At 39.9% G+C, this 25,950-nt stretch overlaps 2 protein-coding genes across 3 annotated transcripts in view; one reads left to right on the top strand and one right to left on the bottom strand.

The window, feature by feature from the left end:
* The window catches only part of LOC101859707 (poly(U)-specific endoribonuclease-A), a 23,943-nt gene extending 10,505 nt beyond the window's left edge, over positions 1-13,438 (bottom strand). For both annotated transcript variants that reach the window (XR_220480.3, XM_005098958.3), the window contains exons 1-4: positions 13,315-13,438; positions 6,692-6,792; positions 6,172-6,273; positions 4,239-4,470 (exon numbers count right to left, since the gene is read on the bottom strand). Coding sequence is in view for 1 of the 2 variants with exons in the window: in XM_005098958.3 (XP_005099015.1) it covers positions 4,239-4,470; positions 6,172-6,273; positions 6,692-6,792; positions 13,315-13,325 (446 nt within the window). In the remaining variant the exon portion in view is untranslated. The remainder of the gene's footprint in view (positions 1-4,238; positions 4,471-6,171; positions 6,274-6,691; positions 6,793-13,314) is intronic.
* Positions 13,439-13,568: 130 nt separating this feature from the next.
* Positions 13,569-24,595, top strand: LOC101859331 (CXXC motif containing zinc binding protein). Its single transcript, XM_005098957.3, has 7 exons — positions 13,569-13,830; positions 16,287-16,370; positions 19,866-19,922; positions 21,095-21,176; positions 21,549-21,658; positions 22,325-22,390; positions 24,324-24,595. The coding sequence occupies exons 1-7, from the start codon at positions 13,828-13,830 to the stop codon at positions 24,405-24,407; spliced, it is 486 nt and encodes a 161-aa protein (XP_005099014.1). The 5' UTR covers positions 13,569-13,827; the 3' UTR covers positions 24,408-24,595.
* Positions 24,596-25,950: the final 1,355 nt, after the last annotated feature.

The raw sequence follows: 25,950 nt of genomic DNA, 5'->3' as shown, positions 1-25,950 counted from the left end.
GAGAGAGAGAGAGAGAGAGAGAGAGAGAGAGAGAGAGACCGAAAAACCATCATCGTCACGAAATGCCAAATCTGAGACAGACATCGGCTAGATGGTCAGCCATTCATTTCAGAGCTCAAATGCTCTAAAAAAAAATTCAACCTTTAAAATATTTCAATTGACACCCAATCCCCCCCTCCCCTAAAAAAAATGTTTACCTTTTCCACGCCATACTAAAAATAGACAACAGCTTTCTGTCGAATCAATGACACAAAATGTCAGATCTCTACATTCGTTGATTAACAACCCCCCCCCCAATTTGTAGCACAGACTGCGTAAATCCAGCAGTCAAACCAGTGGAGTTGAGGAGTAGGCTCAGAGGTGCAGGGCTTGAAGGCTGAACTCTAGGCCTCCCGATCACCGCATGACATTCACAGTTCCTATACCAGACCTGGAATCTAACATTCACTTTTCTCCTTTCAATAACATCACATTTTTATTCTGTTTGTGTGTCTGAGAACAGAGCATCCCATCTTTGTGTGTTTGAGAACAGAGCATCCCATCTTCTACTCAAGCCTCATTTAGTGGTCCTGCACGGAAGGAGTGAAGGAGAAAGACGCACAAAGAGAAACATTGAGGGAAAGAAAAGTAAAGCCCATCAATGGAGCCTGAAAAGCACTAGCGGTAATATTTCGTCAAAGAGCACAGTTTTGGAGGGGAATTGTTAGAGAGTCTTCACAATAAGTGACAGCATCACAGAGGATGTTTTAAAAACAAAACTGGAGGAGAAGAGGGAAGGAATTCACAATTAGGAATAAAGGAATAAAGCAAATGTGTTGCAAACGTAGTGAAGCAGGACAGAATGCATAATTATGTATGAACGTGTTGTAAGCGCAAGCAAAGCATAAAGGAATGCAGAACCACGCATAAATGTGATGCGAATGTTTATAACCAAGTGAGGTAGGAAGCTTGTGCCTCCAATTATTGCTACAAAAGCATTGACTCAAGGTTTGGAATTTTATTTTTGTTTGAAATGTATGTGTGTGTGTGTGTGTGTGTGTGTGTGTGTGTGTGTGTGTGTGTGAGTGTGTGTGTGTGTGAGTGTGTGTGTGTGTGTGTGCGTGTGAGTGTGTGTGTGTGTGTGTACCCACGCATGAGTATTTGCAAGCTTGTTCTAACCTTTAAACAACTAACTGGGCTGAAAAGACTAACACTCGGCCATTGTCGTTGCTTTGGTCTGAAAGCAAATGAGGGATAAGAGATTTGTTAGTACATTTGGTTCGTCGGCTGTTGTCATTAGCCTATAGCGACTGTCGCTCGTCCGAGTGTTTGATGTGAACATGCCGTTAGGCTAGTCGGGCCTGTCAGTAAAACTGTCTCCATCGCGATCTCGCACCACAAGACAAGACTTCCACGTGAGAGTTCCACGTGTGTCGGGGATCGTCCATTTATGGGTTCAACTGAAGTTCATATACACTGTAGAAGTGTCTTTCGAGACTTATTTGGAGGGGGGGGGGGGGTGTACGTGTGTGTTGTGTTAAACACTCTGACGAGGAGTGTCTGACAAATCCGTGATACTTCAAGATTTAAAAAAAAACAAAAAATACACACACACAGGGCATATATCTATATTTATGGACACCCCTGGAAAATGTTTAAGTCAGCTTGGCAGTCACCTTGCTGATTTGCTGTTGATCCCGATTCCCCCCCCCCCCCCACCAAATCCCGATCCCCCCCCCCCCCACCAAATCCCGATCCCCCCCCCCAAATCCTGACTTTGAGATTTCATAGAGTGGCAGGTCTGAGTACCATGACAGCACTAAGTGCTGATTCTTAAAGGTGACAGTAAAACAGAGGTGTCAACTAGCTATGAAAAAAACATCTGAACTTTTCAGACCCTTCAGAAAGCAGCCAGTGGGACTCAAAGTTCGTGGACCATTTTGTCTAATACATCATGAGGCAAGAAGTTCTGCAAAATCTGCACCATTTCAGAAATCAGGATTTTTAGATTTCCGGATTTATCCGCCAAATTTGCACCTCTAGAAAAGGAAAGTGCACATTATTCTTGTTGCCACATTTGTGCTTTTCGCACTGTCTGTCCTGTAGAAACGTTCTAGTGGGTGGGAAAGAGATTTTGAGCTCTAGTCATTCCATGAAATGAACAACTTATTAAACAAAACTTCAATACGCTGACTGAAGTGGAAGCTCTTCTACAGCAAATATGAGCTTGAAATTCTGTCGATAATCAACTCCTCAGTGCAGTAAGAATGACGCGAATACTAACAAATTCCGGAGTCACTAATAAATAGTGATAAAAAAATCTTTCTTCGGTCAGTGTAGGTGAGTGCAATCCCATACCTGCCAACATTACCTGGACCAAAATCTGTAGTTGACACAAATTTTTGTCAAAAAATCTGTAGTTGACCTAAAAAATCTGTAGTAGGCTATATTACCACTTGCTGCATACTTAATTGGGGACCCGTATCAATATTTTGACCCACATATACATGAGTGTGTTTGCGACTTCAAACAAATGTAGAAATTGACAAAGAACAAAAAATAAAAATTAGCAATGACAATGAAAAATTAAATTTTTATCCAGCTTAAATGAAAGAAGAGTGAATTCTAAGAATTGTGGTTTTTAAATTTTAAAAATCCATTTATAAATAAAACAAGTTATTGGGATTTTTTGTTTCAAAATTTTGGGGGACTTTCATACAGGAAAATATTGCCAAGAAGTGGGAGGTTTCTTGACCTGTGGCCGATCACCCTCTACACCTTAGCAAATGACGTCATTGGTAACCTGCTTAGTTCTAGCAGTTTTAGCACTGAATTACTGTAAAACTCTCTGGTTTTAGACAGTCAATCACATGCCGCCTTGTGATCACTCGCCTCTTACATGCCGGCAACTCGCGTGTTGGGTCCCTGATCTAGTTTCCAGCTCTAGTGTTTTATCAAAGAATGGGTGGTAATTTTAAATTGGTACGTAAAGTGGAGGCCTACTACAAAGATCTGAAATTTTACAGCAATACAGCAAACAAGGGGGGCACTTGTCGGTGGCTTATATCTCAAAATCGGTGGATCGGCAGTTTGACCAAAAAGTCGGTAATATACCGATTTTTTCTGTAGGGTTGGCAGGTATGCAATCCCTTCTCTTGCAACTTTTATTTTCTGGGGCAAGGCCACTGTGAAGAGAACCAGAACTGCTTATCATTGTTGATCAATATTTGATGTTGCCAACGACTTCCTTTAAATCCTTTAGGATGTAAGTTGCTTTGACCCTGACTGTCAGGGAAAACTCAGGCAGAGTTTGATATACACGCTGTTATGATAAATGGTCGCCCTTAAGCACAAGGGGGGCTATCCCGAAAAATGCTGTTTTGAGAAAATCGAAGGGGAGGTTTTTGCCCCTTGTTCAGTTTCTTTAAAAGACAAGGAGAGTTTTCTCTGTAACCAAACAAATATACACACCAATGAAACCAAACTTCTCCTACAGGTAGGGCAATGCCCACTTTCGGTGTAGGTCAAGATTTCTGGAAACTCCGAAATCTGGGGTAGCCCGCTTGTCCTTAAAAGCGACCATATGAAATCCCAGTGCAAGGACCACAAGACTTATTAACTCTTTATCTCCGACAAGCCGCTCCTAGCGATCTGCAGTAGGAACCGCTGTGCCCGTGAGCCACTGGATGCGGCTCGGGCACATTCTTTTACGACGGCTTCAACATCAAATTATTTCTCGGCAATCAGCAATTGCTGATAACAGTTCTCTTTGTTCTCTTTTGTCGGGAGTCCGTTCTCTTTGTTCTCTTTTGTCGGAAGTCCATTCTCTTTGTTCTCTTTTGTCGGGAGTCCGTTCTCTTTGTTCTTTTGTCGGGAGTCCATTCTCTTTGTTCTCTTTTGTCGGGAGTCCGTTCTCTTTGTTCTCTTTTGTCGGGAGTCCGTTCTCTTTGTTCTCTTTTGTCGGGAGTCCGTTCTCTTTGTTCTCTTTTGTCGGGAGTCCATTCGTTAGATGAAGAACTACCAAAATAGGTTGACTTGATTTAATTTAATGACTCATTTAGTGACGATTTCTTCATTTAAAAATTTAGTACCAAAAAAGGGGCCAGGCGTAGTGGGTTTACCCCCCACGGAGGTAAAGAGTTAAAATAACATCCAAAAATGGGAATCAAACACATGTCATCTGCAAACAACAGCAAAGAGCATAACTACAGAACAGTTCAAGATGAGACTTATCGAAAAAAGACAAGAGATGTTCGTACCTGCCACCCTTTCTCTTGAAGAGACGAAACCAAATGTCGTGGAGCATCTTCTTGAACTCCTCCTCATCTTCAGGAGCAACTTCTTTAGAAACCAGAAACTGATGGGCTTCTTTCATCACCGCAGTGTCCATGATGGCTGTGAGAAAGTCGTAGTTCTCCTGTCGCTCTTCCCAAGTCACTTCCTCCTCCTCTGACAAATCCATCTCGTAGTTGTCCAAGAGGGCCCTGAAAGCTGTTGACAAACAAAGAAACAAACCCTTGTTGAGTGCAATTTTTCCACTTATTTACACAATTCCACCTCCTTTCAAAAATTACCTCTTTTCTCCTTTTCTTTAGCCACCACTACCTTTGCCTGTCCTTCCTATTGTATTTTCAATATTCTGGAAGGTAAAAATGATTTCTAACTCTCCATTCAGAACCCACTTGCCCTTACATAAAATACATCTGGGACCTCCACTCTCCATGAGGCTTCATTTGGAGGAGAGATAAAAACGGTAGATATAAGACAGGACAGAAGGACAAAGCCCACCAGGGCACTGGACTACCACCCATGGCATAAAAGCAGTTCACCACAATGGCAACAAAACAAGTTCAAATTGTTCCAGGTACTTTTGATTATGGACATGTACATTACAGACTAACCTTTTTTCCCTGAAACTTACATCAGTGAGTTGTTAGCTGTTGCGTGTTTCTTCTTTTAAAGTGTCTCATCACTAAAACATGTCAAATAGACTCAATTTTTGTCATGTTGGAAAGAGCACATACTCCAACCCAGTGGTTGTTAACCTGGTTGGAGGCACTGAACACTGCAAGTTTCATAAATGCATTCACTGAACACTGCAAGTTTCATAAATGCATTCACTGAACACTGCCAGTTTCATAAATGCATTCACTGAACACTGCCAGTTTCATAAATGCATTCACTGAACACTGCCAGTTTCATAAATGCATTCACTGAACACTGCCAGTTTCATAAATGCATTCACTGAACACTGCCAGTTTCATAAATGCATTCACTGAACACTGCAAGTTTCATAAATGCATTCACTGAACACTGCCAGTTTCATAAATGCATTCACTGAACACTGCCAGTTTCATAAATGCATTCACTGAACACTGCCAGTTTCATAAATGCATTCACTGAACACTGCAAGTTTCATAAATGCATTCACTGAACACTGCCAGTTTCATAAATGCATTCACTGAACACTGCCAGTTTCATAAATGCATTCACTGAACACTGCAGGTTTCATAAATGCATTCACTGAACACTGCCAGTTTCATAAATGCATTCACTGAACACTGCAGGTTTCATAAATGCATTCACTGAACACTGCAGGTTTCATAAATGCATTCACTGAACACTGCCAGTTTCATAAATGCATTCACTGAACACTGCAGGTTTCATAAATGCATTCACTGAACACTGCCGGTTTCATAAATGCATTCACTGAACACTGCCAGTTTCATAAATGCATTCACTGAACACTGCCAGTTTCATAAATGCATTCACTGAACACTGCCAGTTTCATAAATGCATTCACTGAACACTGCAAGTTTCATAAATGCATTCACTGAACACTGCCAGTTTCATAAATGCATTCACTGAACACTGCAAGTTTCATAAATGCATTCACTGAACACTGCCAGTTTCATAAATGCATTCACTGAACACTGCCAGTTTCATAAATGCATCCACTGAACACTGCCAGTTTCATAAATGCATTCACTGAACACTGCAAGTTTCATAAATGCATTCACTGAACACTGCCAGTTTCATAAATGCATTCACTGAACACTTCAGGTGGGGTGCACACACGTATGCACGAACGCACACACACAGACTGTATGACTTGACCTCGGTCAAACCGTTGAGACTGACTCATCACACATCCCACCGTCCCCAACCCTTCAGCAAAAGTTCCGGACATACCTTTGTAAGTGGGGCGGCTGAACACTTGCTCTTCATCCAGCCAGTCAAACAGATTATGACGAGCATAATCACGGCCCACTTCTCTTGGGTTGTTCACATAGCCTGGCACAAAACAAAATGTCAACACAAGTTATTTCTAGTCTCATATATATATATTTAACAAAATTAAATTCTAAGACTGTAGTTATATGAGGCAAGGTTAGCCTTTGAGAAGTTAAATGTTTCTGCTCATAAACTGTGCTAGAATCAATTCAGATTTTTATAACTGAAACTTTAATAAAAATGTTAAAAACATGGCCTATTTAGTAGATGACTATTGGATAATTGCGTAATCTTGTGCATAATATTTTTTTTATGGATGTTACCCTTACATTAAATATTGAGGTGGAATTTATGACAGATCAAGTGAAAACAAGCCTCTCATATCAACATTATCTTCATTATAAAAAAAACCCCAAATGCTCCTGAAAATATTGTATGTCCTTTGCATTGATACTATTGAAAAAACGCTTGTTCACACCTTGAAGGTAAAGCTCATAGTCTGTCCCAGGATAACATTTGTTGTCGTCCATGTCCCATAGCTTGCTGATGATATCAGACAATTCTGAATCTGCTGCGAACCTGAAAAAAGAATGACATATCAAATGAATTAATACTGTTTTACTGATATAATGTAATAAATAAGTTATTGAAATAGGGGATAATTTTTTTTTCTTCAAAATCTTCCGACACTAAGCAATTGTGGGAAGAGAGCAGTTACTGCCAACATGAATGGAACTTCAGAGCGTGGGGCCAATCTTATACGGTACTGGGTACCCATTGGCAGGATCGGATTTGGTTGGACCCATTAATAGTGGCTTACGTGCACACTATAAATAGACCCCTCTCTTGCTGTTAAATGTGACAAGAATAAAAAACTTTGACCAGTGCATGGTGTCATTGTACAAAAAACTTATTGTTCACAACACAACCTTTCCTTCTAAAACAGCTTCAAGTGCTGACTGCTGCATATCGTGGTTGCCCTGTTGAAAGGTTCCTGAATCTTACAAATGTGGGAAATTTTGATAGCTTTCTACTAGATCTATCACCATCAGCCTCTACTTTGTCCATTACTGCATTCTGTACGCAAAAGAGAATCCTCCTGACCTTGGGCCATGTAGGCTAGAAGCCTTGCAATCAGCTGTGCATATCCCATTGATCGACTCGCGACCGTGAAAAACACATGCATTTGTTTTTGAAGGCCACAATCGCATTTGGTTGAATTGTGCCACGATGGCAGCTTTTCATCCTCCATGGAGAATATCTGGCCTGCCCTGATTTAATTCGCGACTGAATTTGATCGTCAGTTTGCAATGGATGCTTAGGGGCTCTCATGGTCTGGAGGTATGGTGTTTGCCCCCTTCATTCAATAAATCCCTGGTTCAATACCCGACAGTGACGAAAAATTTACTTCTCTAAAATAAATGTTCTCATTTCTCCATTTCTCCGATCCTTTCCAGTTCTCTAGTCTTGTTCTGTTACCTGCTTTCGTCTCCACTCCCCCCCCCCCACCCAATCTCAGGTCAGGCTTCCTCTGGGCTCCTCTCCTCTTTACTCTTTCTTTCCACTGTTCTGCTGGTTCCTTCTTACTGCTGTCTTTTAGCCACAAACCTGATCTAAGGGTAGCCAAGATCTAACAACTGACCTTCTCGGACAAGGGCGAAAAGTCTCGGAAGTCCCGTGAGGAAGTTACGCATGTTAAACATCCTTTGATGGTCTTAAAATTGATAAGGTTTTGGCCACAACGCGGAGAAAAAATCAAAATTCCCAAAACTGAAAATATTTTTGTCAACATAAGAACATAGAGAGTACCTTCACAATCGCAATGTGACTGCCTCATGGCAAGGGGCCCTAAGAAGTAGGAAACATACGGTGAAATGTGTAAATCTCAGTGGTACTGTAGGCTGAAGAACCAGCGGTCAACTACTCCGGAGAACTAGCGGGGGAACTCAATGAAGAAGAGGAGGAGGAGGAAGAGGAGGAGGAGGAGGGGGAGGAGGAGAAGAAGTCTGTGCTTTTCCTAGCAGACAACTAAATCCAGACAACTAAATCCAGCAAAAAAATTTCATGTTAAAAGCGGTGCACTGGCTTTCAGTTGAAAAAAGTACCATCCACCATAAATTATAAAAAAGCTTTAAAAATAACAATATTTAATCATATGCTCCATCATATCTATCTTTTACCACTAGGAAACTACAGTGTAAAAGTGTCATCCTGTCAGCCATGATCCTTCACTGATGCAACGAAATTCAAGAGTTCCAAAAATGAATTTTTAATTTTAATATCTTTTGGTGAGAGGAAGTTCTTTCACTACTTAGCCCTCAAATTTGGAACTCTTTGCCCTGGACTTTCAGAGAAACAACAAATCCAGATACGTTTTAACCTCTAAACTAAGCCTGATCTGATGTATGGTTTTCTCAACTTTCACAGCACCCAATTTTTGCTAACCATGACATTCAAAGCTATTGTAGTGCAGTTATAAAATCCTGTACGGTGTACGTAGTAACCGAGGTAGTAAGGTCCACGCGATGGCCGTAATCGGCTGATTTAAGGACGTACATTACAGTACGGGAGGACCGCATCTCGCACAAAATGTTGGACGTATGGTGTATGGGAGCTGTCGCTAAGGGGTTGAAGTGATAAGTTTAAGTCTTACTGGAGTGTGTTATAGCAGGTTTTGATGTTTCAATGTGTCTTGTTTTCACTGCTGCCTTACCATGTACCATGTCCATGGGACACGTGACAATTAATGTACTAACGTATGGCTGAAAAAGTTCTTCCTCATGAGGTTGAACTGATTTTCTTAGTCTATTAAAATGTTTTGTTCTCAGTAATCAAGTCGATGAAAAGCACTCCAGAGCTTACTAAAACTTACTTAGAGCACTATCAATGTATTCTTATCATATCATTATCCTCATTATATTGCTACTTTTATTAACATTAGATAGATCTAGATCTATATATATTATTATATTATATCGTCGGTCGCCTGATGAAATCGTGAATTCAACACGAAGCAAATTTTACAGGAGAGGGAAAAAACTGATTCTCTCCGTCATTTGACGTTCAAGACACTAAATGGACAAATCTATTCCAGTACTCTTAAGAAATATAACTAAAGTACATGTTTTGCCGTTGATCCTCATCTTTTCAAAAAAGTGTGGGATTCACGATTTTCGTTTTCGAATCTCGTCTGATGCGGTCGTGAATTCCACGTGGAATTCACGATTTCATGAGTAGGCTTTATGAAACGCGGTGTTGTATTCACGACTGCTTAGCAGTGTGTTTTCTCTTGTTAGAAGCCCTGGTACGTTTAAAATACATGAAAACATGCAATACTGTTATTTTAAAAAATATTTTAGAAGCCCAATTTAAAAACAGAGTATGAAAGTAAAGTTTATTGTATAAAATTTATGAAAACATACTACTTTATTCACTCTCTCTTTCTTTCTTTCTTTCTCCAAATTGATGTATGTGTGTGTGTGTGTGTATAAATTTTTTTCCGTGGGGTATTTAGGATTGGGGGGGGGGGGGGGGATTGAATGGGTTGGGAATTTGACTTGCATCAACCTGTAAATGACCATCTCTCACTATCTTCCTCTTTTTCTATATCAAATCCTGAATTTTTTTGTGTGCGATTTTTAAAGGAGATTGATAAAGTGGTGGGGAACAGTTTGTTAATTTCTCCTTATTTCTGGACTTTCGAAGACCCTCCCACTCATCGTCAGTTTGTAAATAATTTCTCCTTATGTATAGCCGTGGACTGCAATTTTGGCAAAATCATGACAAAATGTGATCCACAAATTTCACAGTGTAGGGTCTTGCCTCAATATTATTATTATTATTGCAGTTCTGAAAAGGGCAACATAATCTAGTGGGCTGTATATTTGTGTGGGTTTTATTTTAAGTCGCTGCTCAATGACGCTGCGCATACTACCCACTTCCATATATTAGGAGTGTGGCTTCTAATAAGATTTTGCGTTCAATTTCGGCGTTTGCCTTAGCACTCATGGCATTAGAAAGAGCTTCAATTTTGTGCTGATATACACTCACGCACGTGACTGTAAATATTATAACGACCTTCTCTGCATGTGTGCACGTTGTAAGGAAGTCTATCAAGCAACGTATGGATTCGTCCGCAGTCCAACCACCTTTTGCCTCGTGTCACAAGTGATAGATGGCATCATGCGAGGTCACATTGAAGATTTTGTGCATGCTTTAAGAAACAAGAGCTGGCGGAATTGATAGAAAATACCAAAAGTGCACCCAGAAGATTCATGCAAATCATGACCAGGTCTTCTTGGCCAAAGAGCAAAAGTTTTTCTCCCTGTGGTACCCACTCTTTGTTCTTTTCTTTTCTCACATGTCAGATTCCCACTTGGCCTGGCTGAGAGATTCCCACTTGGCCTGGCTGAGAGATTCCCACTTGGCCTGGCTGACGCTGTCAGACTCAAAACTCACGTACAATTCATATCCATCTTTTTTGGCTTATATATCGACATTTTCTTTCCATCTAGCACATATTTGAGTATTCTGACACATAGGGCAGATTGTGCCTGACCTGTTTCACAAAACCGATGAAGCTCCGACAGATTACAAAGTCAAGGATCAAGAAAAACTTTGTCACAGCTTTGCTGGCAATAATTAGAGGAGACCTTTCGAAACATGTCCACAGATTAGAACAGAAACTCTTTGGCTTACTGGCCCCTTGTGGGCTACTTGCGGCTGCAGCTGGTTGGGACTCTTTGCAAAGTGCTGGGGGATCCAGGTTGTCATCATCAAGTGCCCTAAAAGTTACTCAGGATCAGATGGATCGACAGTCACCAACGAGGAAGTAATTTAAGGAGAACAATGCAGAAGAAAAGGATGGGGATGGATTGGATTAAAAGGATACCATCAGGGAATCAAGAAGCTCCATCACAAAGAAAGTGTTAACTTGGAATCCACAAGTTAAAAGATCAAAGAGAAGGCAACATGGAATCGACAGAAACGTTGCAGAGAATTATGAAGACAGAAGTGGATAGACATTTGAAAAATATGCAGAAGCTAGCCCAGGGAGGGAACATCGGAAAGTATTTGTCCATAGAGGGAGAGACAGGTGATGATGAAACTGGCATGGGCTCTTCTAGAGCACTTTTCAATGGGTATGTTCGGTCACAGATACTCATGTATCAACATACTCCTGCAAACGTTGATCTTCTAGTCATTCTGTTTCAGATAATAAACCCTAATGTGCGTTTTTCATCTAGGTGTGTCGCCTTTGCAGTAGGCTACTCTGTCGTGTTGAGAAGACCGTTCACATTGGTCTTTCTCTCTCATCAAGTCCGTCCGAAAAAGACAAAGACAGTTGTTCTGCCTTTGTCTTTCAATAGTGAGTAGTCATTTGATATTGTTTAGCAATCATATCTGTGTTTCAGTTCATTATTTTAAAATAGTCCTATCTCTTGAACTGTACTGCTCATTGCTGGCCGCTCTCTCTCTCCGGGGTTTAAAAAAGTATTAAAACAACTTTTGTTCTGTTCAGTGAGGTCTGGTTCTACAATTTCCATGCTGGATGTTCTGTAGCTTTCTTTGATGTCCAAAGTGGTTCACATTGCTCGGCTTCGTAACATTCCTTTTCTCGTTAGGTAATTCTGATGTCAAACCAGCGAGCTTTCAATGTCAAACGAGCTGGGTTTGTGATACAGCAGGCAAAAATACTTGTTATCTATACTATACTACGTTATCTTTTTGCAAACGAACAGGATCAAGTGTAACCTACTACTAAAAGGATACACGCATCATACATTCCAATTGTAAAATAATTGTGAAACAATACCAGTCCTGCATCTAAGAAACAAACATTTTACTCATCATGTGACAGAGACTTTTCCCTCAAAACGCATGCTCTCAACGTCGTTTGTTTAAAGGCCACCTCTATTCTCACCCGGAGTGAGAATAGTGCAGGCGAGTCTTGTGGCTATTCTCACCCGGTGCGCGTTCACCAAATTTTGCGTTCACCCTAAACCACAGAATTCTACACTGTGATAACAGAAAAATTGTAGAATTCTGTGCCGTGAACAAACGTTCCATTACAACTGTAGCCTACTAACTACTAAAAGCGTACAATTTTGTCTGTGGGCAGTGGAGAGAGAGAGAGAGAAAGAGAGAGAGGAGTAGCGTGAGAATTTCCGGGCAAAACAAAATGGCGACCCGCGTAGTTCGACTCGATTCGAAAAGTTAAATAGCCGTAGCATCTTTGTAGACAACCAAATTAATTTACTTTTGTGTTTTAACATCATTTTTAACTTTGTTTTGGTCAATTTGATCGTCCACACCGATAGACAGTATTCAGAAAGAGACAGAGAGAGAGATAAGAGGGGAGGAGTTGATCTTGCGAGAACTTCTGGGCGGGTGAGAATAGCCACTTTCTTGTTTAAATTATAATCTACAGCCTATGTAAACCGTGAATACTGACCGACCATTGTGTTTGCACAACGCAGTCGCTGCTAGATCTAATCTAGATTCTAGAATCTTATATGATAGTATACACGGCATAGAGATCTTTTATCTTCTTGCCATGAAATTCATCTTGGTAATAAAAATAACCAGAAGACCGGGAGTCAAGAAAACTACACCAATAGGCCCCTGCAGTGGAGAATAATGCAGAAAGAAAAAATTTCAGTCCATTCAGCAAGTTTGCAACACCAAGGCATGGGCCGAGGATGACTCACATCATGAACCAGGTTGGCAAGTCAAGGACTCACCCCCTCCCCCAATTACTGGATTCACCGGCAATTACTCAGCAGGAAGATAAACTGATTTATATCTTTCTTGAGGGGGAAAAAAGAGTAATTTGGGACAGCAATACATCGTGAACTAATAATCTGGAAAAATTGTTACTTCAAACTATTGTCATAATATCCAGTTTGAGAAAGTGAGTTGTTTTACCACCGATTCAGTTATTCACACCACGGGCCTTGTGTGGCTGTGGAAAGGTGGGGGGGGGGGGAATCACAGCAATAAGCTAAAAGTGCATTTTTAAAAGTACATTTCTTTCTTTATAGGGTTATCTAGCCTAGGCTAGTCTAGATCAACAGTATTAATGCAAAAGACATTTCTTACCCTTCAGCCATATCGAAATGAATAATAGGTCGACTGGTGAGACTTTTGTGATCTTACTCTTTGACTTGCTTGGCCTCCTGACTACACACCCACTAGGCCTAGACCTTGATTAGCCTAAAGGATCTATAGCTACAACAACTGTGTTACGGAGCCGTGTGTGTTGCAACGTAGCAGGAAGCAGGAAGTAAGCGCAGCTCTATTTTGTTCAGCGACAGATCTGAAGTTCTGTTGGTCGTTGAATTTGTTTTACGCTAAAATGAAACCGAAAGTTACCAGTTCCGCTGGACTGTCGAAAGAGACGACTGACGACTCGCTTTGTTGTCAAGCTAATGAATGTTGCCCAGGAGGCCCAGGTTGAGGTCCAAACTGATTTTGTCGGAGTTTATGACTAAAAATAAATACGTTAATTTGGTACAAAGATACAGGAACAACGTGATATTCGTAGTAGATCAAGAATCTAGATAGATCTAGATCACTTCATCCATTTGGAACCACATCAGACATCAGTTCAGCATGGTAAGCAGTTTCAACAGTCCTAACAGCCTAACAACTTCGAGGCTACTACTACAAGACTTCTAACCTAGGCTAAAGAAAGACTTCACTGTACTAATCTAGATCTCTAGATTTAGAAAATCTAGATCTACTCTAGGCTATTAGACATAATTTAAGAGACGAAGTGTATACAGTACAGACCAGTAACAGGGAACAAAGTCACGAAATACGATACAGACCCAGTAGAGTAGGGGAAATCTTTTGTGATTTCGGAAAAGTTTAAGCACCCAAAACCGGTAGAGTGTGTGTGTGTGAAAGAGAGAGAGAGAGAGAAGGGGGTAGAGAACAGGGGGAAGTGCTAGAGCAATATCACATACCCCAGTTGACAGGGAGGGAACGAAATAAGATAGAGTGGGAAAGTAGGAGGAGGAGAAAGAAAAGATGGAGACAAACAAAACAAAGAGAAAGAGAAGGCACTCAGAAGCGACTGAGATTAAAAATGAAAGGTAGACACCAGACAGCACTCACACTGTATATATTTCATCATTATCACAAAGAATGGGGCTTGACAATAGGTCTAGTAGGACTTCAGTTGTAACAGCGTATCATGCCGTATGCCAGACATGACTTTTATGTGCGAGCTAGTGATCAATGGTGATAGAAGATAGAGACAGAGATCAGATAAAAGATAAAAATAAATATATTTTTCTTCCAGATCCTGGCACATGGGTTTAGTGTTTCACTACGTTCACACACACACACACACTACACACACATACACGCAACCACACCCACATCATGATGGACACGCATGTGTAACATTCTCTCACACATCTCTCCTCCACCCATATCTTTGCACATAATCACCACTGTAAAACAATAGTTATGCTTGCAACTTGCACTCACAAACAGGCTCACATGAGTCACATGTATTTTATAATAATAATTTTAACAATTTATTGTTAACATAAATCGTGTTAGATAGGTAGTCAGAAGTCTGATTGTAACCAAACCCAATGATATTCTATTACATGCTTTAAAGAAAAGAAGAAGAGAGACTCAGCAGAGTAAGAGAGAGAGTTGGGGTGAGAGACTTCTAAGCAATTTACAGTAAAAGCAGAAAAATATGATGCGCATATATATATATGTCACAAGGTCTGCAGCACTTTGCACGAAAAAGCGTGTGTGTGAGAAAGTGTGTGAGAAAGTGTGTGAGAAAGTGTGTGTGTGAGAAAGTGTGTGTGTGAGAAAGTGTGTGTGTGAGAAAGTGTGAGAAAGTGTGTGTGTGAGAAAGTGTGTGTGTGAGAAAGTGTGTGTGTGAGAAAGTGTGTGAGAAAGTGTGTGAGTACTTTGTGCATGTTGTTTGTTTGTCAGACAAGTAGGGGAAATAAATCTGGGGTATTATAATAATAATATTATTATAGAGAGTGGAGAGGAAAAGGGGATCTTTGCTTTACATTTGGGTTTCCAGAGGCGAAGAGCAGAACGTTAAATAAAGGTGAACAGCTTAATTAACCAGATAAACAATGGAGTCTGCTAAAAAACTGAATTTTTAAACTTTTTTTTTTAGTAGAGGGTTTTACGGCACTCGCAACTGCATAACAAGGTCATATGAGTGCCAAGGGGTGGGTGTCGACAGAGAAGTCTTTTCAAGGAATCAGACTTTCTCTGCTCACCTCTCTAGCCTCAACAGCACAAGATCTGCTTCGACCATCAAAAGAAAAATGTCGATAGTAAGGATTTGGAAAGAAAAAGCAGCAGTTTCCTGTTGTAAATCAGCCTATTTACAATTCTACTGTGCTTGAACGAGAAATGTCCCCCCTTTGGGAATGGCCTAAAGACACTACAGTCAGTGGCATTGCCCCAGGGGGTTAAAAACTGAATGCATTTAATCGGAAAAACAGGAGGAAATGGAACTGAAATAAAACCCCTGATATTTTTGTATTTCAAATTCATTTGCGCAAACCAGCTAAATTAATAAAGATAATCTTGCTGTCATGCAGATTTTGTTTTAAGTTGACTCCTCTGTATGATTTACAAGAGGAGTAGAAGGGGTTGTCAAGTAGGGAAAATAGGGGTGTCATGAGGCAATATTTTGCAGAAGAAAAGAGAGGTAGGTGGATTGAAAAGTGAAAGTGAAAGGGGGAAACTATAATACCATGATTGTAAAATGGGGAGTCGGATTAATCGAGATGTGTAGAGGTTTTAATGATAATGTCTGGGTCTCAAAGGGGCACTAGGTTAAGAAAGTAACTCGTACTTCCCAAAAAGTGACATTAATAGCATATATAACATCCTTATGAAATGAAAGGTTTACATAGTTTGTCCTGTAAAACAGTCCGAAAATTACATTTTTCTTCAGCTTTTAATAAGTGTTATAAATGTCGCATGTAGATCTAGAGATAAAATGAAATTTGTTTTTTGTTCCACCTTGTATTCAGAGGTTTGTTTATCTATGCTGTTGATTGAATACTTTCCAGAAAACTGGACTGCAGATCAGTGCTCAGTTGGAAAACATTGGTAGTTTCAAAGCTTCTGGAGACGATTTTAGATGGTACCTGAAGGTGAGAGCTGTAGATTTTATATGTACTTCTGACTCTACAGTACAGTTTCCTTGCTAAGTCCAAAATATCTCATTTGAAATTTGTGAAGAATGGAGGGGTTGAGATGTTTTTGGAAAAGAATTATCCCTCTTAGGAAAAAAAAAGACAAACATTAATACCTAAGAGGCTCACAAGTACAAAAATAAATGGATCAAAATACGAGTTGCTGTACAATAACCAGGCTAAAATATGACATTTTTAAAATCTACTGTTGTCCAACCCCTTAACCTTATCGACTGTGCGCCCAGGGATAATTTTGTACCCTGTGGGTTGTATTCTTCACATTTTAGAATTTTTCTAGTGCGATGATCTCTTTGAAACTTTCAGTATTTCTCAAAAAATCAATTCTACAGACTGCTATGAAAAGCCTACGGATCGGATTAACAAGTAAATTTCCTCTTTGGAAAGTGCTGGCACAGAGTTCCCCACGTCGTATAGATACGATAATAAAACACGACGTACGAATAGGGTTAATGTCTCTTTCATACATTGATATTATCTGAATACTGGGGTTGTCTCCCACAGGCATGTGAGTGGATAAACTTCTGGCTCAGAATGTCACCGAGTGTTCCGCACCTCTCGCTTTATCATCGCCATTGGTTTCGGAAGATAACCGAGCTCATTATTTCCTCCTGAGAGTCAGACTGGAGAAACGTGACCCAGAAGGAGAGAGTAGAATGAAAAAATATATATAATGTTGAACTGACAAGGAATGAAAATATATAATGTTGAACTGATAAGGAAAAGGGATCACAACAAAAGGATGATGCATCACAAAAAAGAGGAGATTAATATGTTTTCAGGAAGAGGGAGAGTCTGTGTGTCGCAGCATATATTATAATGTGTCCTTGACTGGGGAAAAACTGGAGAAGAGGGAGGAATGGGCCAGAATCAGACAGAGAAAGTGGAGTGAGTGGCAAAAGGAGAAAGAGGTCACCAAGGTGAGACAGGAAGCACAGTGATTCAAGGCAGTGAAAGATTTTAATCAAAGGCAGCAGAAAGGATGAGAAGTAGGCCTACTGCAATAGAGGAGAAGAGGACAGTTATTAATGCAGAGCTAAGCAGAAAGAATAGAGAGATAAAGCCAAAAAATGCCCACGAGAAACAAGCAAAATGACACACCATGATATACATAGCTCTAAACTACAAAAAGCTACACCAGGGTCGCCCTACAAAACCCCAGAGACTATGATGCTTTTACTTGGTTCTTGGATGGAAAGGCCAGATTGCTGAACAACCCAACCAAGTCTAAAGAAGGATCTGGTTGAACAAGGGGTCTTTGGGGAAAAAAGTGCACATCAGCTTGAGAAAGATGACATCATTTTGAACCTGAAACGGACCTTGGTGACCCAAATCAAAGGAAGATTGTCGGCCAAAATTTGTTGCAAAAGTGACTTCCTCACTAACATTACGGCAACTAACTGCAACAAATCACGGGTCAGTGGAGCATTGATAGTGCTAACTAATTCTTGATGCTTCTGCAATGCCAGAGGAAAAAGAAGAATTATAATGTACTAGATTCTAGCTGAGTACCCAGCTTTGCTCGGGGTCGACACTTTGACGTCACTGGTCTACGCCGCAGAGGCATTTTACATCTACATGTACCTTGCTGTCTAGCCTTTCACCGTCACACCTGGCTTCTAGATCTATATTGCTTTAGATTAAGTCTACCTTGATGTACTCCTCTCTTGATCTACATTGCTTTAGTGTATTGCTGTCTAACCCTTCACAATCACAAAATACGGGTTTCGCCTTACACCATCACATAAAAAAAGCACCAAGAAAATATTAATCCCCGAAAGGGCTGCTACAACACTGTAAAAGGAACACACCGACGTCTTCAAGATGACAGAGGCAGTGTCTATAGCTTGTTCACTTCCTTTTGACAATGTTAAAGAAATCCTAGCTCATTGACAAATTGACCTTTGCCCACGAAACTGTGCATGGCACTCGACAGGCCAGCGACCAAACCAAAGTATTTTTTCCAAAAATCTTGACCCAGTAATAAAAAAGTTTTTCTCTTTGGGCCATATATTAAAAACAACTCTTTGGATGCATACACAGGATCACATCTCAACGTAGGTGAGTCTCGAAAATTACTCACCCTGTCTCTTGAATCGTGTTTCTTAGGCGAACGTTAAAGAGCGGTAATGAACTTCCGTTGTGAAGGAGAGCTACGCAGATATGTTTCGTTTCTCAGTGGAATAATCACAAAGGCCAAAAAAGGACGGGAACTTTTTGTCAAATATATTTTTCTAAATTCAGGAAATGAAAAAGTCAAAAATTGGGCTCCGTCATGGGGACCTATCTATCTTTTTGCAGGTACTTGCCGACTTTCAACTCTGTAGCTGTCGTAGTTTTATGGGAAAAATGACACATGTGTTTCCAAGTTGTCAATTTATATATATTAGATAAGTCCAGAAATGGCCTGGCTGGAGATGTCAGGATGAAGATAAATCTTCCTTTTTTAAAATTACTTTTTCTCATCTACTTTTTAAATTTATCATTTACATTATAACCTAACTTTGGACTGATTTGTTGTGTGTTTGAGTTTGAGTAAAGAGAAGCCCATCTACCTAATAACGGTCACTTAATGCCATAAAAAAGGAAAGCAATCAGACAGAAACAATTGCATGAGGGAAAGTTAGTTTTAAAGGTCATATTGTATTATTCGTTGTTGTGTGAGACTACCATTGCACATGACAAAGGCCTCAATATCGTCTTCGTGGATCAGGAGAAGACGTTCAACCGGGTAGATAGATGTCAACTTTGGGAAGTGTTAGAGGAATATGGTGTAAGAGGACAATTGCTGGAGAACGTCATGGTACTTTATAAAAACAGCCTGTGTGCCGTAAGGTCAGCAGAAGAACTAGCGGACTGGTTCCCCATCAGGTCTGGGGTGAGACAAGGGTGTGTTCTCTCTCCGCTTCTCTTCATCACTTACCAGGTACATGGATAAGATCACGAAGCAGCAAATGACAACATCACTGAACTGTACAAGCTTCTATTTGCTGATGACCAGAGTATATTAAATACTGATGAAAACACTTACTAAAACTAAACTATGGTTTTCAGTATTTTGTACTCTTTGTAACTCTGATCATGACAAGTGGGCTTGGTGTTCAGCAGCTTGTACTTGTAATTACACAATGTTAATAAAATGGACTTTCTAACTCCTGGCCAAAAGTCTGATCTGCTGCCCAATAATTCTGCATACTGTTTTCTTTGTGACTGTGTTCTTCATAACTGACTCAGTACACTGACTCTGAACCTCTCATATCATATGCATTCATAGAAAAGGCTTTTTATAAAGTACCTTTATTTTCTTTATGATACTTTACAACCTGAATTGTCCCACACCTGAGCACCTGCCAGCCACCCGCAACTGTCCACCACTGCGGCAACAGTGTGTTTCTTTCGTCAGATGGTATCATACTGTACGTGTATCATCCACAGCTCTCATGCTCTAGCTGTGGGGAAGAGACAAGTGACTATGTCTACTGTACCTTAAGGGTAAGTATGCTCGCTGGCTCATGTTGCTGGGGTTTTGGGTTTTTTTTACATTGTCCATGTAAACCGATTTATTGCTTTGATGTGGTTGAAAACTTTGCACACACTCACTGTAACTGTAACTTACCCTCTGTCCTTTTCTTTTTGTCAAGCTTCCCATTGATCTCAGACATTTTCACACATGCTATTTAGACTCTCTCTCTCTCTCCCTCTCTCTCTCTCTCTCTCTCTCTCTCTCTCTCTCTCTCTCTCTCTCTCTCTCTCTCTCTCTCTCTCTATCTATATATATATATATATATACATACATATATATACGTTTCTGATTATTGCTACAGAAAGTTTCTTACATTACACTTACAATTTCTTTAGATTTATACAACTGTTGGTACAGTAAACTTCAAATTCTACAACTATATAGTATCGACAAAAACCAACAACTCAACAAGATGGGAAAACATTCCCTTTTTTCATCCCTGCTCTTATGCTACCTCTTTGTGTTGCAAGTGCCTTAAGAACTTTTTTCATTCTCTCACTTAACAATACTCATAATAGTTTTAAAAGTTGTTAAATGAAGAGCTTTAGACCTAACAATGTTGCTCATCCTGTAAGAAGCCTGAGGTTATGGGACTTTGTCCTTTTTTTTCTCCCTCACAACTGCCACTTCCAGTTTTGCTTTTCATATGGGGCTACTAGTTGTAAGGATGAGGTAGACGTATTCTCTAAATGATATCTTGAAGCATGGTGATAGTGGAGAGTTCATTGTACGTGTATATTTGAAATGGAATGTGAGTGTTATAGTTGTACTCATGATTGACAAAAGTGTTCTGCCAGTAATGACGATTATTTACAGGGCTGGTAGGGCCTCTGTCTTCTCTGTATGATGTTGTTACGTCATTATCGTCCACAAGCCTACCCTCCACACAACAGAGCGTGGTTCAAGTGCAGATGGATTTTTTTTTCCTTGGAGATTTCTTGATGACGACTTTTCTCTCATTTCGTTATCCAGTCCTCTCATTGCTGAGTCTAATCAGAGTCCACAAACAGCACTTAGATCACGTTCTGTCTTATAAGTTGAAAGCTGAATTTCATTGAGTGATAACCAAGAATTATGTTAGAAATACATAAGTGCAGTACATGTACCCATAAATGATGCTTTTGACTTCCTTACTGTACAGGAAACATCGCCCCTCACTGGTGGGCGTGGCCAGGCTAGCCTAGTCTTGAAATGCAAACTCTGCAAAAGAGAAAACTCAATAGGTAAGAACAATCTAATGCTCTTAATCTAAATGATGTTTTCATCAATTGTGTTTGTCCCATTGTTTGGCAATGAATATGTTGTAACTGTGGGGAGGTAAAACGGAAAAATAGTTTTGTTTTCTTGTTTGTTTTTTTCCCTTTCGTTTGGTCCAAAGGATAGATTGGATAAAGGAAGGTCTGTGTAAAGCATTAATTTAAATGCAGTGTAGAATTATTTAGAGTTCACTCTACTATTCTCAAAGTGCTGAAAATAATTCATTGAATGAGTGTTTTGTAGAGCATGTTTCCCCAGAAAATGCTTCAGTTAAAGAAAAAGTATGAGATGTTTCATATATATTTCCTGAATAAACAAGTTTCTATTTTTTTGGTCAGATATTGTGACAGAATCCTTGAGTCCTTATACGGAAGAAGACTCCGGAAAGTTCAAAACAATTGTTGCTTTTGACTGCAGAGGTGTGCAACCCATAGACTTTTCACCTCGGGTTAGTAATTGATTATTTTTATACTGCTATGGCTCAATTTCACTTTGTGTGTATGTGTAAGTTGTTGTGTGTCAAGAATGCTGACATTTTTCAAACCTTTGTACATACGGTCCTGAAAGACCTGCATTACTTTCTTGAGAAGAAGAAAAAGGTAGTAGTGTACTGCAGAGACAGCAATGTTAGTGTTTGGGCGACACATGCTTGTACCTATTGTCCTGAGACAATAGATGCTGTTGTTGAAACTTTGAGCTCATGATGCAAGAACAAAGTCTCTCAATGTCTTCTTCATCTTCTTACTCCTGTTTCCGTTCCTTGCATCAGTCTCATTTGCCCAGCAAGCAGAAGTTTGAGGTTTTTAAGTCCAAGCTGAGTTTGGTACTTTTTTTTTCCAAATGGAACATTTTTTTCAGAAAAAAAGGAGTAATTAATTGCATGCCTTCAAATCTGTTTTGTTATATCAAAGAATTTTTTTCTTAAAACTTCCTGTCCTTTTCATGTTTAAGTACACTGCAATAATTCCGTGCACTCTACAAGCTTATTCAATCACTTTACTGAGATCAATCTGCTTCTGGTTTTCTTCTTTCCTAATTTTTATCTTTCATGTTGGAGAAAAAATTGGGCATGAAAGTTTTCAATAATTTTTTATTTGTATCAATTTCTCTTCAGGTTGGCTGGGAGGCCGTGGGCCTGGAATCACAGACTTTATTTTCTGACATTGATCTGAACGAAGCGGTAGGTCCCCCCCCCTCCCCCCCCCCACACACACAAACACATACACACACACACACTTACACCTACAAACACACACACACACACACACACACACAAACACACACAAACACACACACACACACACACACACACACACACACAAAGACACACACACACGCACACAGACACCATCATATGTGAACCAATCACAGGCCGTTTTCCACACCAACACATGACTATGAGTTGTTGACGCTCTCAAGAAGTGTGTCTTAGCATGTGCTCTCAAGAAGTGTGTCTTAGCATGTTGTCTTAGCATGTGCCGAGGTCGATGGAGATTGGACAGATGGTCAGCTCTGGTGTGATTGTGTGCACGCCTGTGGAGGGGGGTGTGGATAGAAGCATTCCTGGCCACTGAGCAGTGAGGCTAGATGTAAATCTATGGAATGAGTTGAGTTCAAATTCTAAACATAACTGACCTAAACCTTACACTACAACCCAGCGTATTTTGCATCCACTTACATTTTTAGTGTTAGCCATAGCATGCTAGGTACAGCATTCAGGAAAAGAGAATGCCTCGCATTTGAAATCAAACTACATATTTATATATATACTGTTACACCATCCCACTTTCATTTTCAACATTAGCCAAAGCACACTTGGAACGACATAAAAAAAGGAAAATACTTTTCATTTGAAACCAAACTACATGTACATGTATGCTATTGCAACACAGCAGTTTTTATAATTCAGGACAGGTTTGGTGCAGCAGCAGAGAGAAGAAAATGGCTCCTGTTTGGATCTAAGCCTGACCCTATTGTGTAGAGTTTGTGTAGAGGGAAGCAGACGTAAATAACTGTTACGTAAACACTTTGGAGCACCATTGGATCTTTTACTTTTACACCGTGGCATGTTCATAAACATCCTTTTGTATGGATGCGAGAGGTGAACTTTTGTATGGATGCGAGAGGTGAACTTTTGTATGGATGCGAGAGGTGAACTTTTGTATGGATGCGAGAGGTGAACTTTTGTATGGATGCAAGAGGTGAACTCTAAACAAAGACACAGAGAGAAAACTGGAGGCTGCTGAAATGTGGTATTTAGGGAGAATACAAAGAATCTCCTGCACAGGGAGAAAAGGAAAACAGGGAGAAAAGGAAAACAGGGAGAAAAAGAAAACAGGGAGAAAAAGAAAACAGGGAGAAAAGGAAAACAGGGAGAAAAGGAAAACAGGGAAAAGGAAAACAGGGAGAAAAGGAAAACAGGGAAGTTCTCCAAATGGCAGGATGTGAAAGATCCATAATCAAAACCATCAGAAAAAGACTTTTGAAATTCTTTGGCCACATAAATAGATGAAATAGACAAGAGGAACTGCTGCTGCGTGGACAGATACAGGGAAAGAAGAGCAAAGCTAGACAAAGAACAACCTACACAGATGACCAGAACGACTTTACAACGAATAACGCTAAGAGAAACATAGAGCTGATCAAGAAGACAGACAACAGGAAGGAATGGGGTACCAATACTCGCAATAGTACCATGTTTGTCAATGTCTGCTCCAGACGTGACACCTGAAAAAGTGGATGATGTTCGTAAAAGATTTCCTTATTGTTACCAATTTCAAAAATTCTCACACTTGTCACACCTTTCTTTCAATGAACGGTTGGCTTGAACACACTTAAAGGTGGGGCCCTTGGACTGTGTTTTGAGTTTCACTGTAGGTGACAATAACTTTATTTAAAATGAAGAGAAGCTCATAAAGATATTGTTGGTAAGAGATTATTTCATGAATAAATAAATATGCAGAAATGTTGCAATAGAGGCAAAAAGTTTTCATTTTAGTGTTTTTTAATGACTGAAACTTTCACTTGTATAAATTGAGAATTTGGTTACTGAATTGTCTAGACCCCACAGAGATGTGTGATGTTTGCACTTGTTTTTTTTATTTGTATTTCAGGAGTGGTTTGATTATGATGAGAAAGCTGGGGAGTCGGTGAGCATCACGGAATTGAAACATCAGTTTGTTCCTGTGAAGCACTGAGTTTCCGATGACAAAAACACTCTTTTATCTATTTTGTGATAGTCATGCATTCTTGTCTGCTTATTTTTTATGGCAACCTGCCATAGCTGCTGCTGTTATTGGCTGTGTGGGTGTGACTGTGTGATGGTATATATGAACCTGTTCTGCTTTTGATTAAAATAAATGAATCATTAAAAACGATACATTTACTATTTAGTTTGCTCATTTTGTGCGAGTGATGCTGACCTACAGCCTTGAGTGATTATTATTTAATTATGGTTTGGCTGCTTTTGTAGATGTTGTATTGTGTGAAGAGAAAGTCGAACTAGATTGACATCCGGTGGGGACAAAATGTCTTACCTGTCTTAAGAAAAGCCATTGTTGCAGTTTCTACAGTGCGGTGATGATATTTCATCTCTTTACTCCTCTGAATTGAAAAATTGAAGGAGGCGGACTGCTTAGACCCTGTCTGTTATTGTTAGGGCTGACCCAGGCTGAGTGGAATACAGCGTCCCAGGGAAAAAGATAGATACACTGGATGAAGTAACTTCCCACAAATGGTAATGGAACTCAAATCTTGTGTGCAACACTGAGCAGCCCAACCCTTTCACCACAGATGCCAGTGGGAAGCGAGTGGAAAACTAAAGTATTTCTGAGGCAGGGTGGGCAAATCTGGTGCTCCTCAAAATAATGAAAGTAAAGAAACTTACTTTTCCGCTGATTTGGCAATTTTTATCGAAATTGTGTTTTTAGCTCAACAACTTCTATGGCCATTTAAGAACCCATTTTAGTGTGAATGTATTGAAAAATGTTAATTAATTATTAAAGGCATAAGAAATGTATATTGTCATTTGTACGGACTCGGAGGCTTTGTAAATAACCAAGTTTTTGTGGCCATTTTCTCACTAATTTTACTTCTGAAACCAGACAACCCCCTCCTCATTCAATCGCAAATATCAAGATAAATGGGTAATTCTTTCATCAAAAGCAAGGCAGATGAACAAGCTTTAAAGTGATACCAATAACTCCACATGCCCAAAATTGATGAGCGCCTGATTCCACCGTGTCAAGACATTTCTTCACTGTCGCAAACTATCCTCTTTAAGTCCAAATTTTGAGAATGTTTCATTTTTACCACCTCCCCAAGCTCTATGTAAGATGCACCTTTCAACCTCTCCAAAATGTGGTGGAATAGTAATGAATGTTCAAGGCTTACAATTCTCTTACTTTTCATGATTCCAGATAGACCAACACAACCAAAACTAGTGTTCTTTGGTGTCAGATGTAGAGAGTATTCCAACAGAGTAAAGTGGAGTGCTGGCAGCGCCACAATATTTCTAGGAACTTGTATCTTGGGCAGTCCGCTATACATTTACTAACTCATCGTACAATGTACTATATTTGATGAAGATGGGCAGGTTGTCACATCAGATGGAAATACGCTCCCAGCGGACATCTAAGAGATGAATCCTATGTCCGAATGATGCTTTCTTTTCTTGAAATTCTAAAAAGTGACACATTCTTTTGTCAGAGATCAAACTTGGTTCCCAAAATCAAATCCAGC

This window comes from Aplysia californica, unplaced genomic scaffold (assembly GCF_000002075.1).
Source record: "Aplysia californica isolate F4 #8 unplaced genomic scaffold, AplCal3.0 scaffold00198, whole genome shotgun sequence".
NCBI lineage: Eukaryota > Metazoa > Mollusca > Gastropoda > Aplysiida > Aplysiidae > Aplysia > Aplysia californica.
This window is presented reverse-complemented; position numbering and strand designations above follow the sequence as displayed.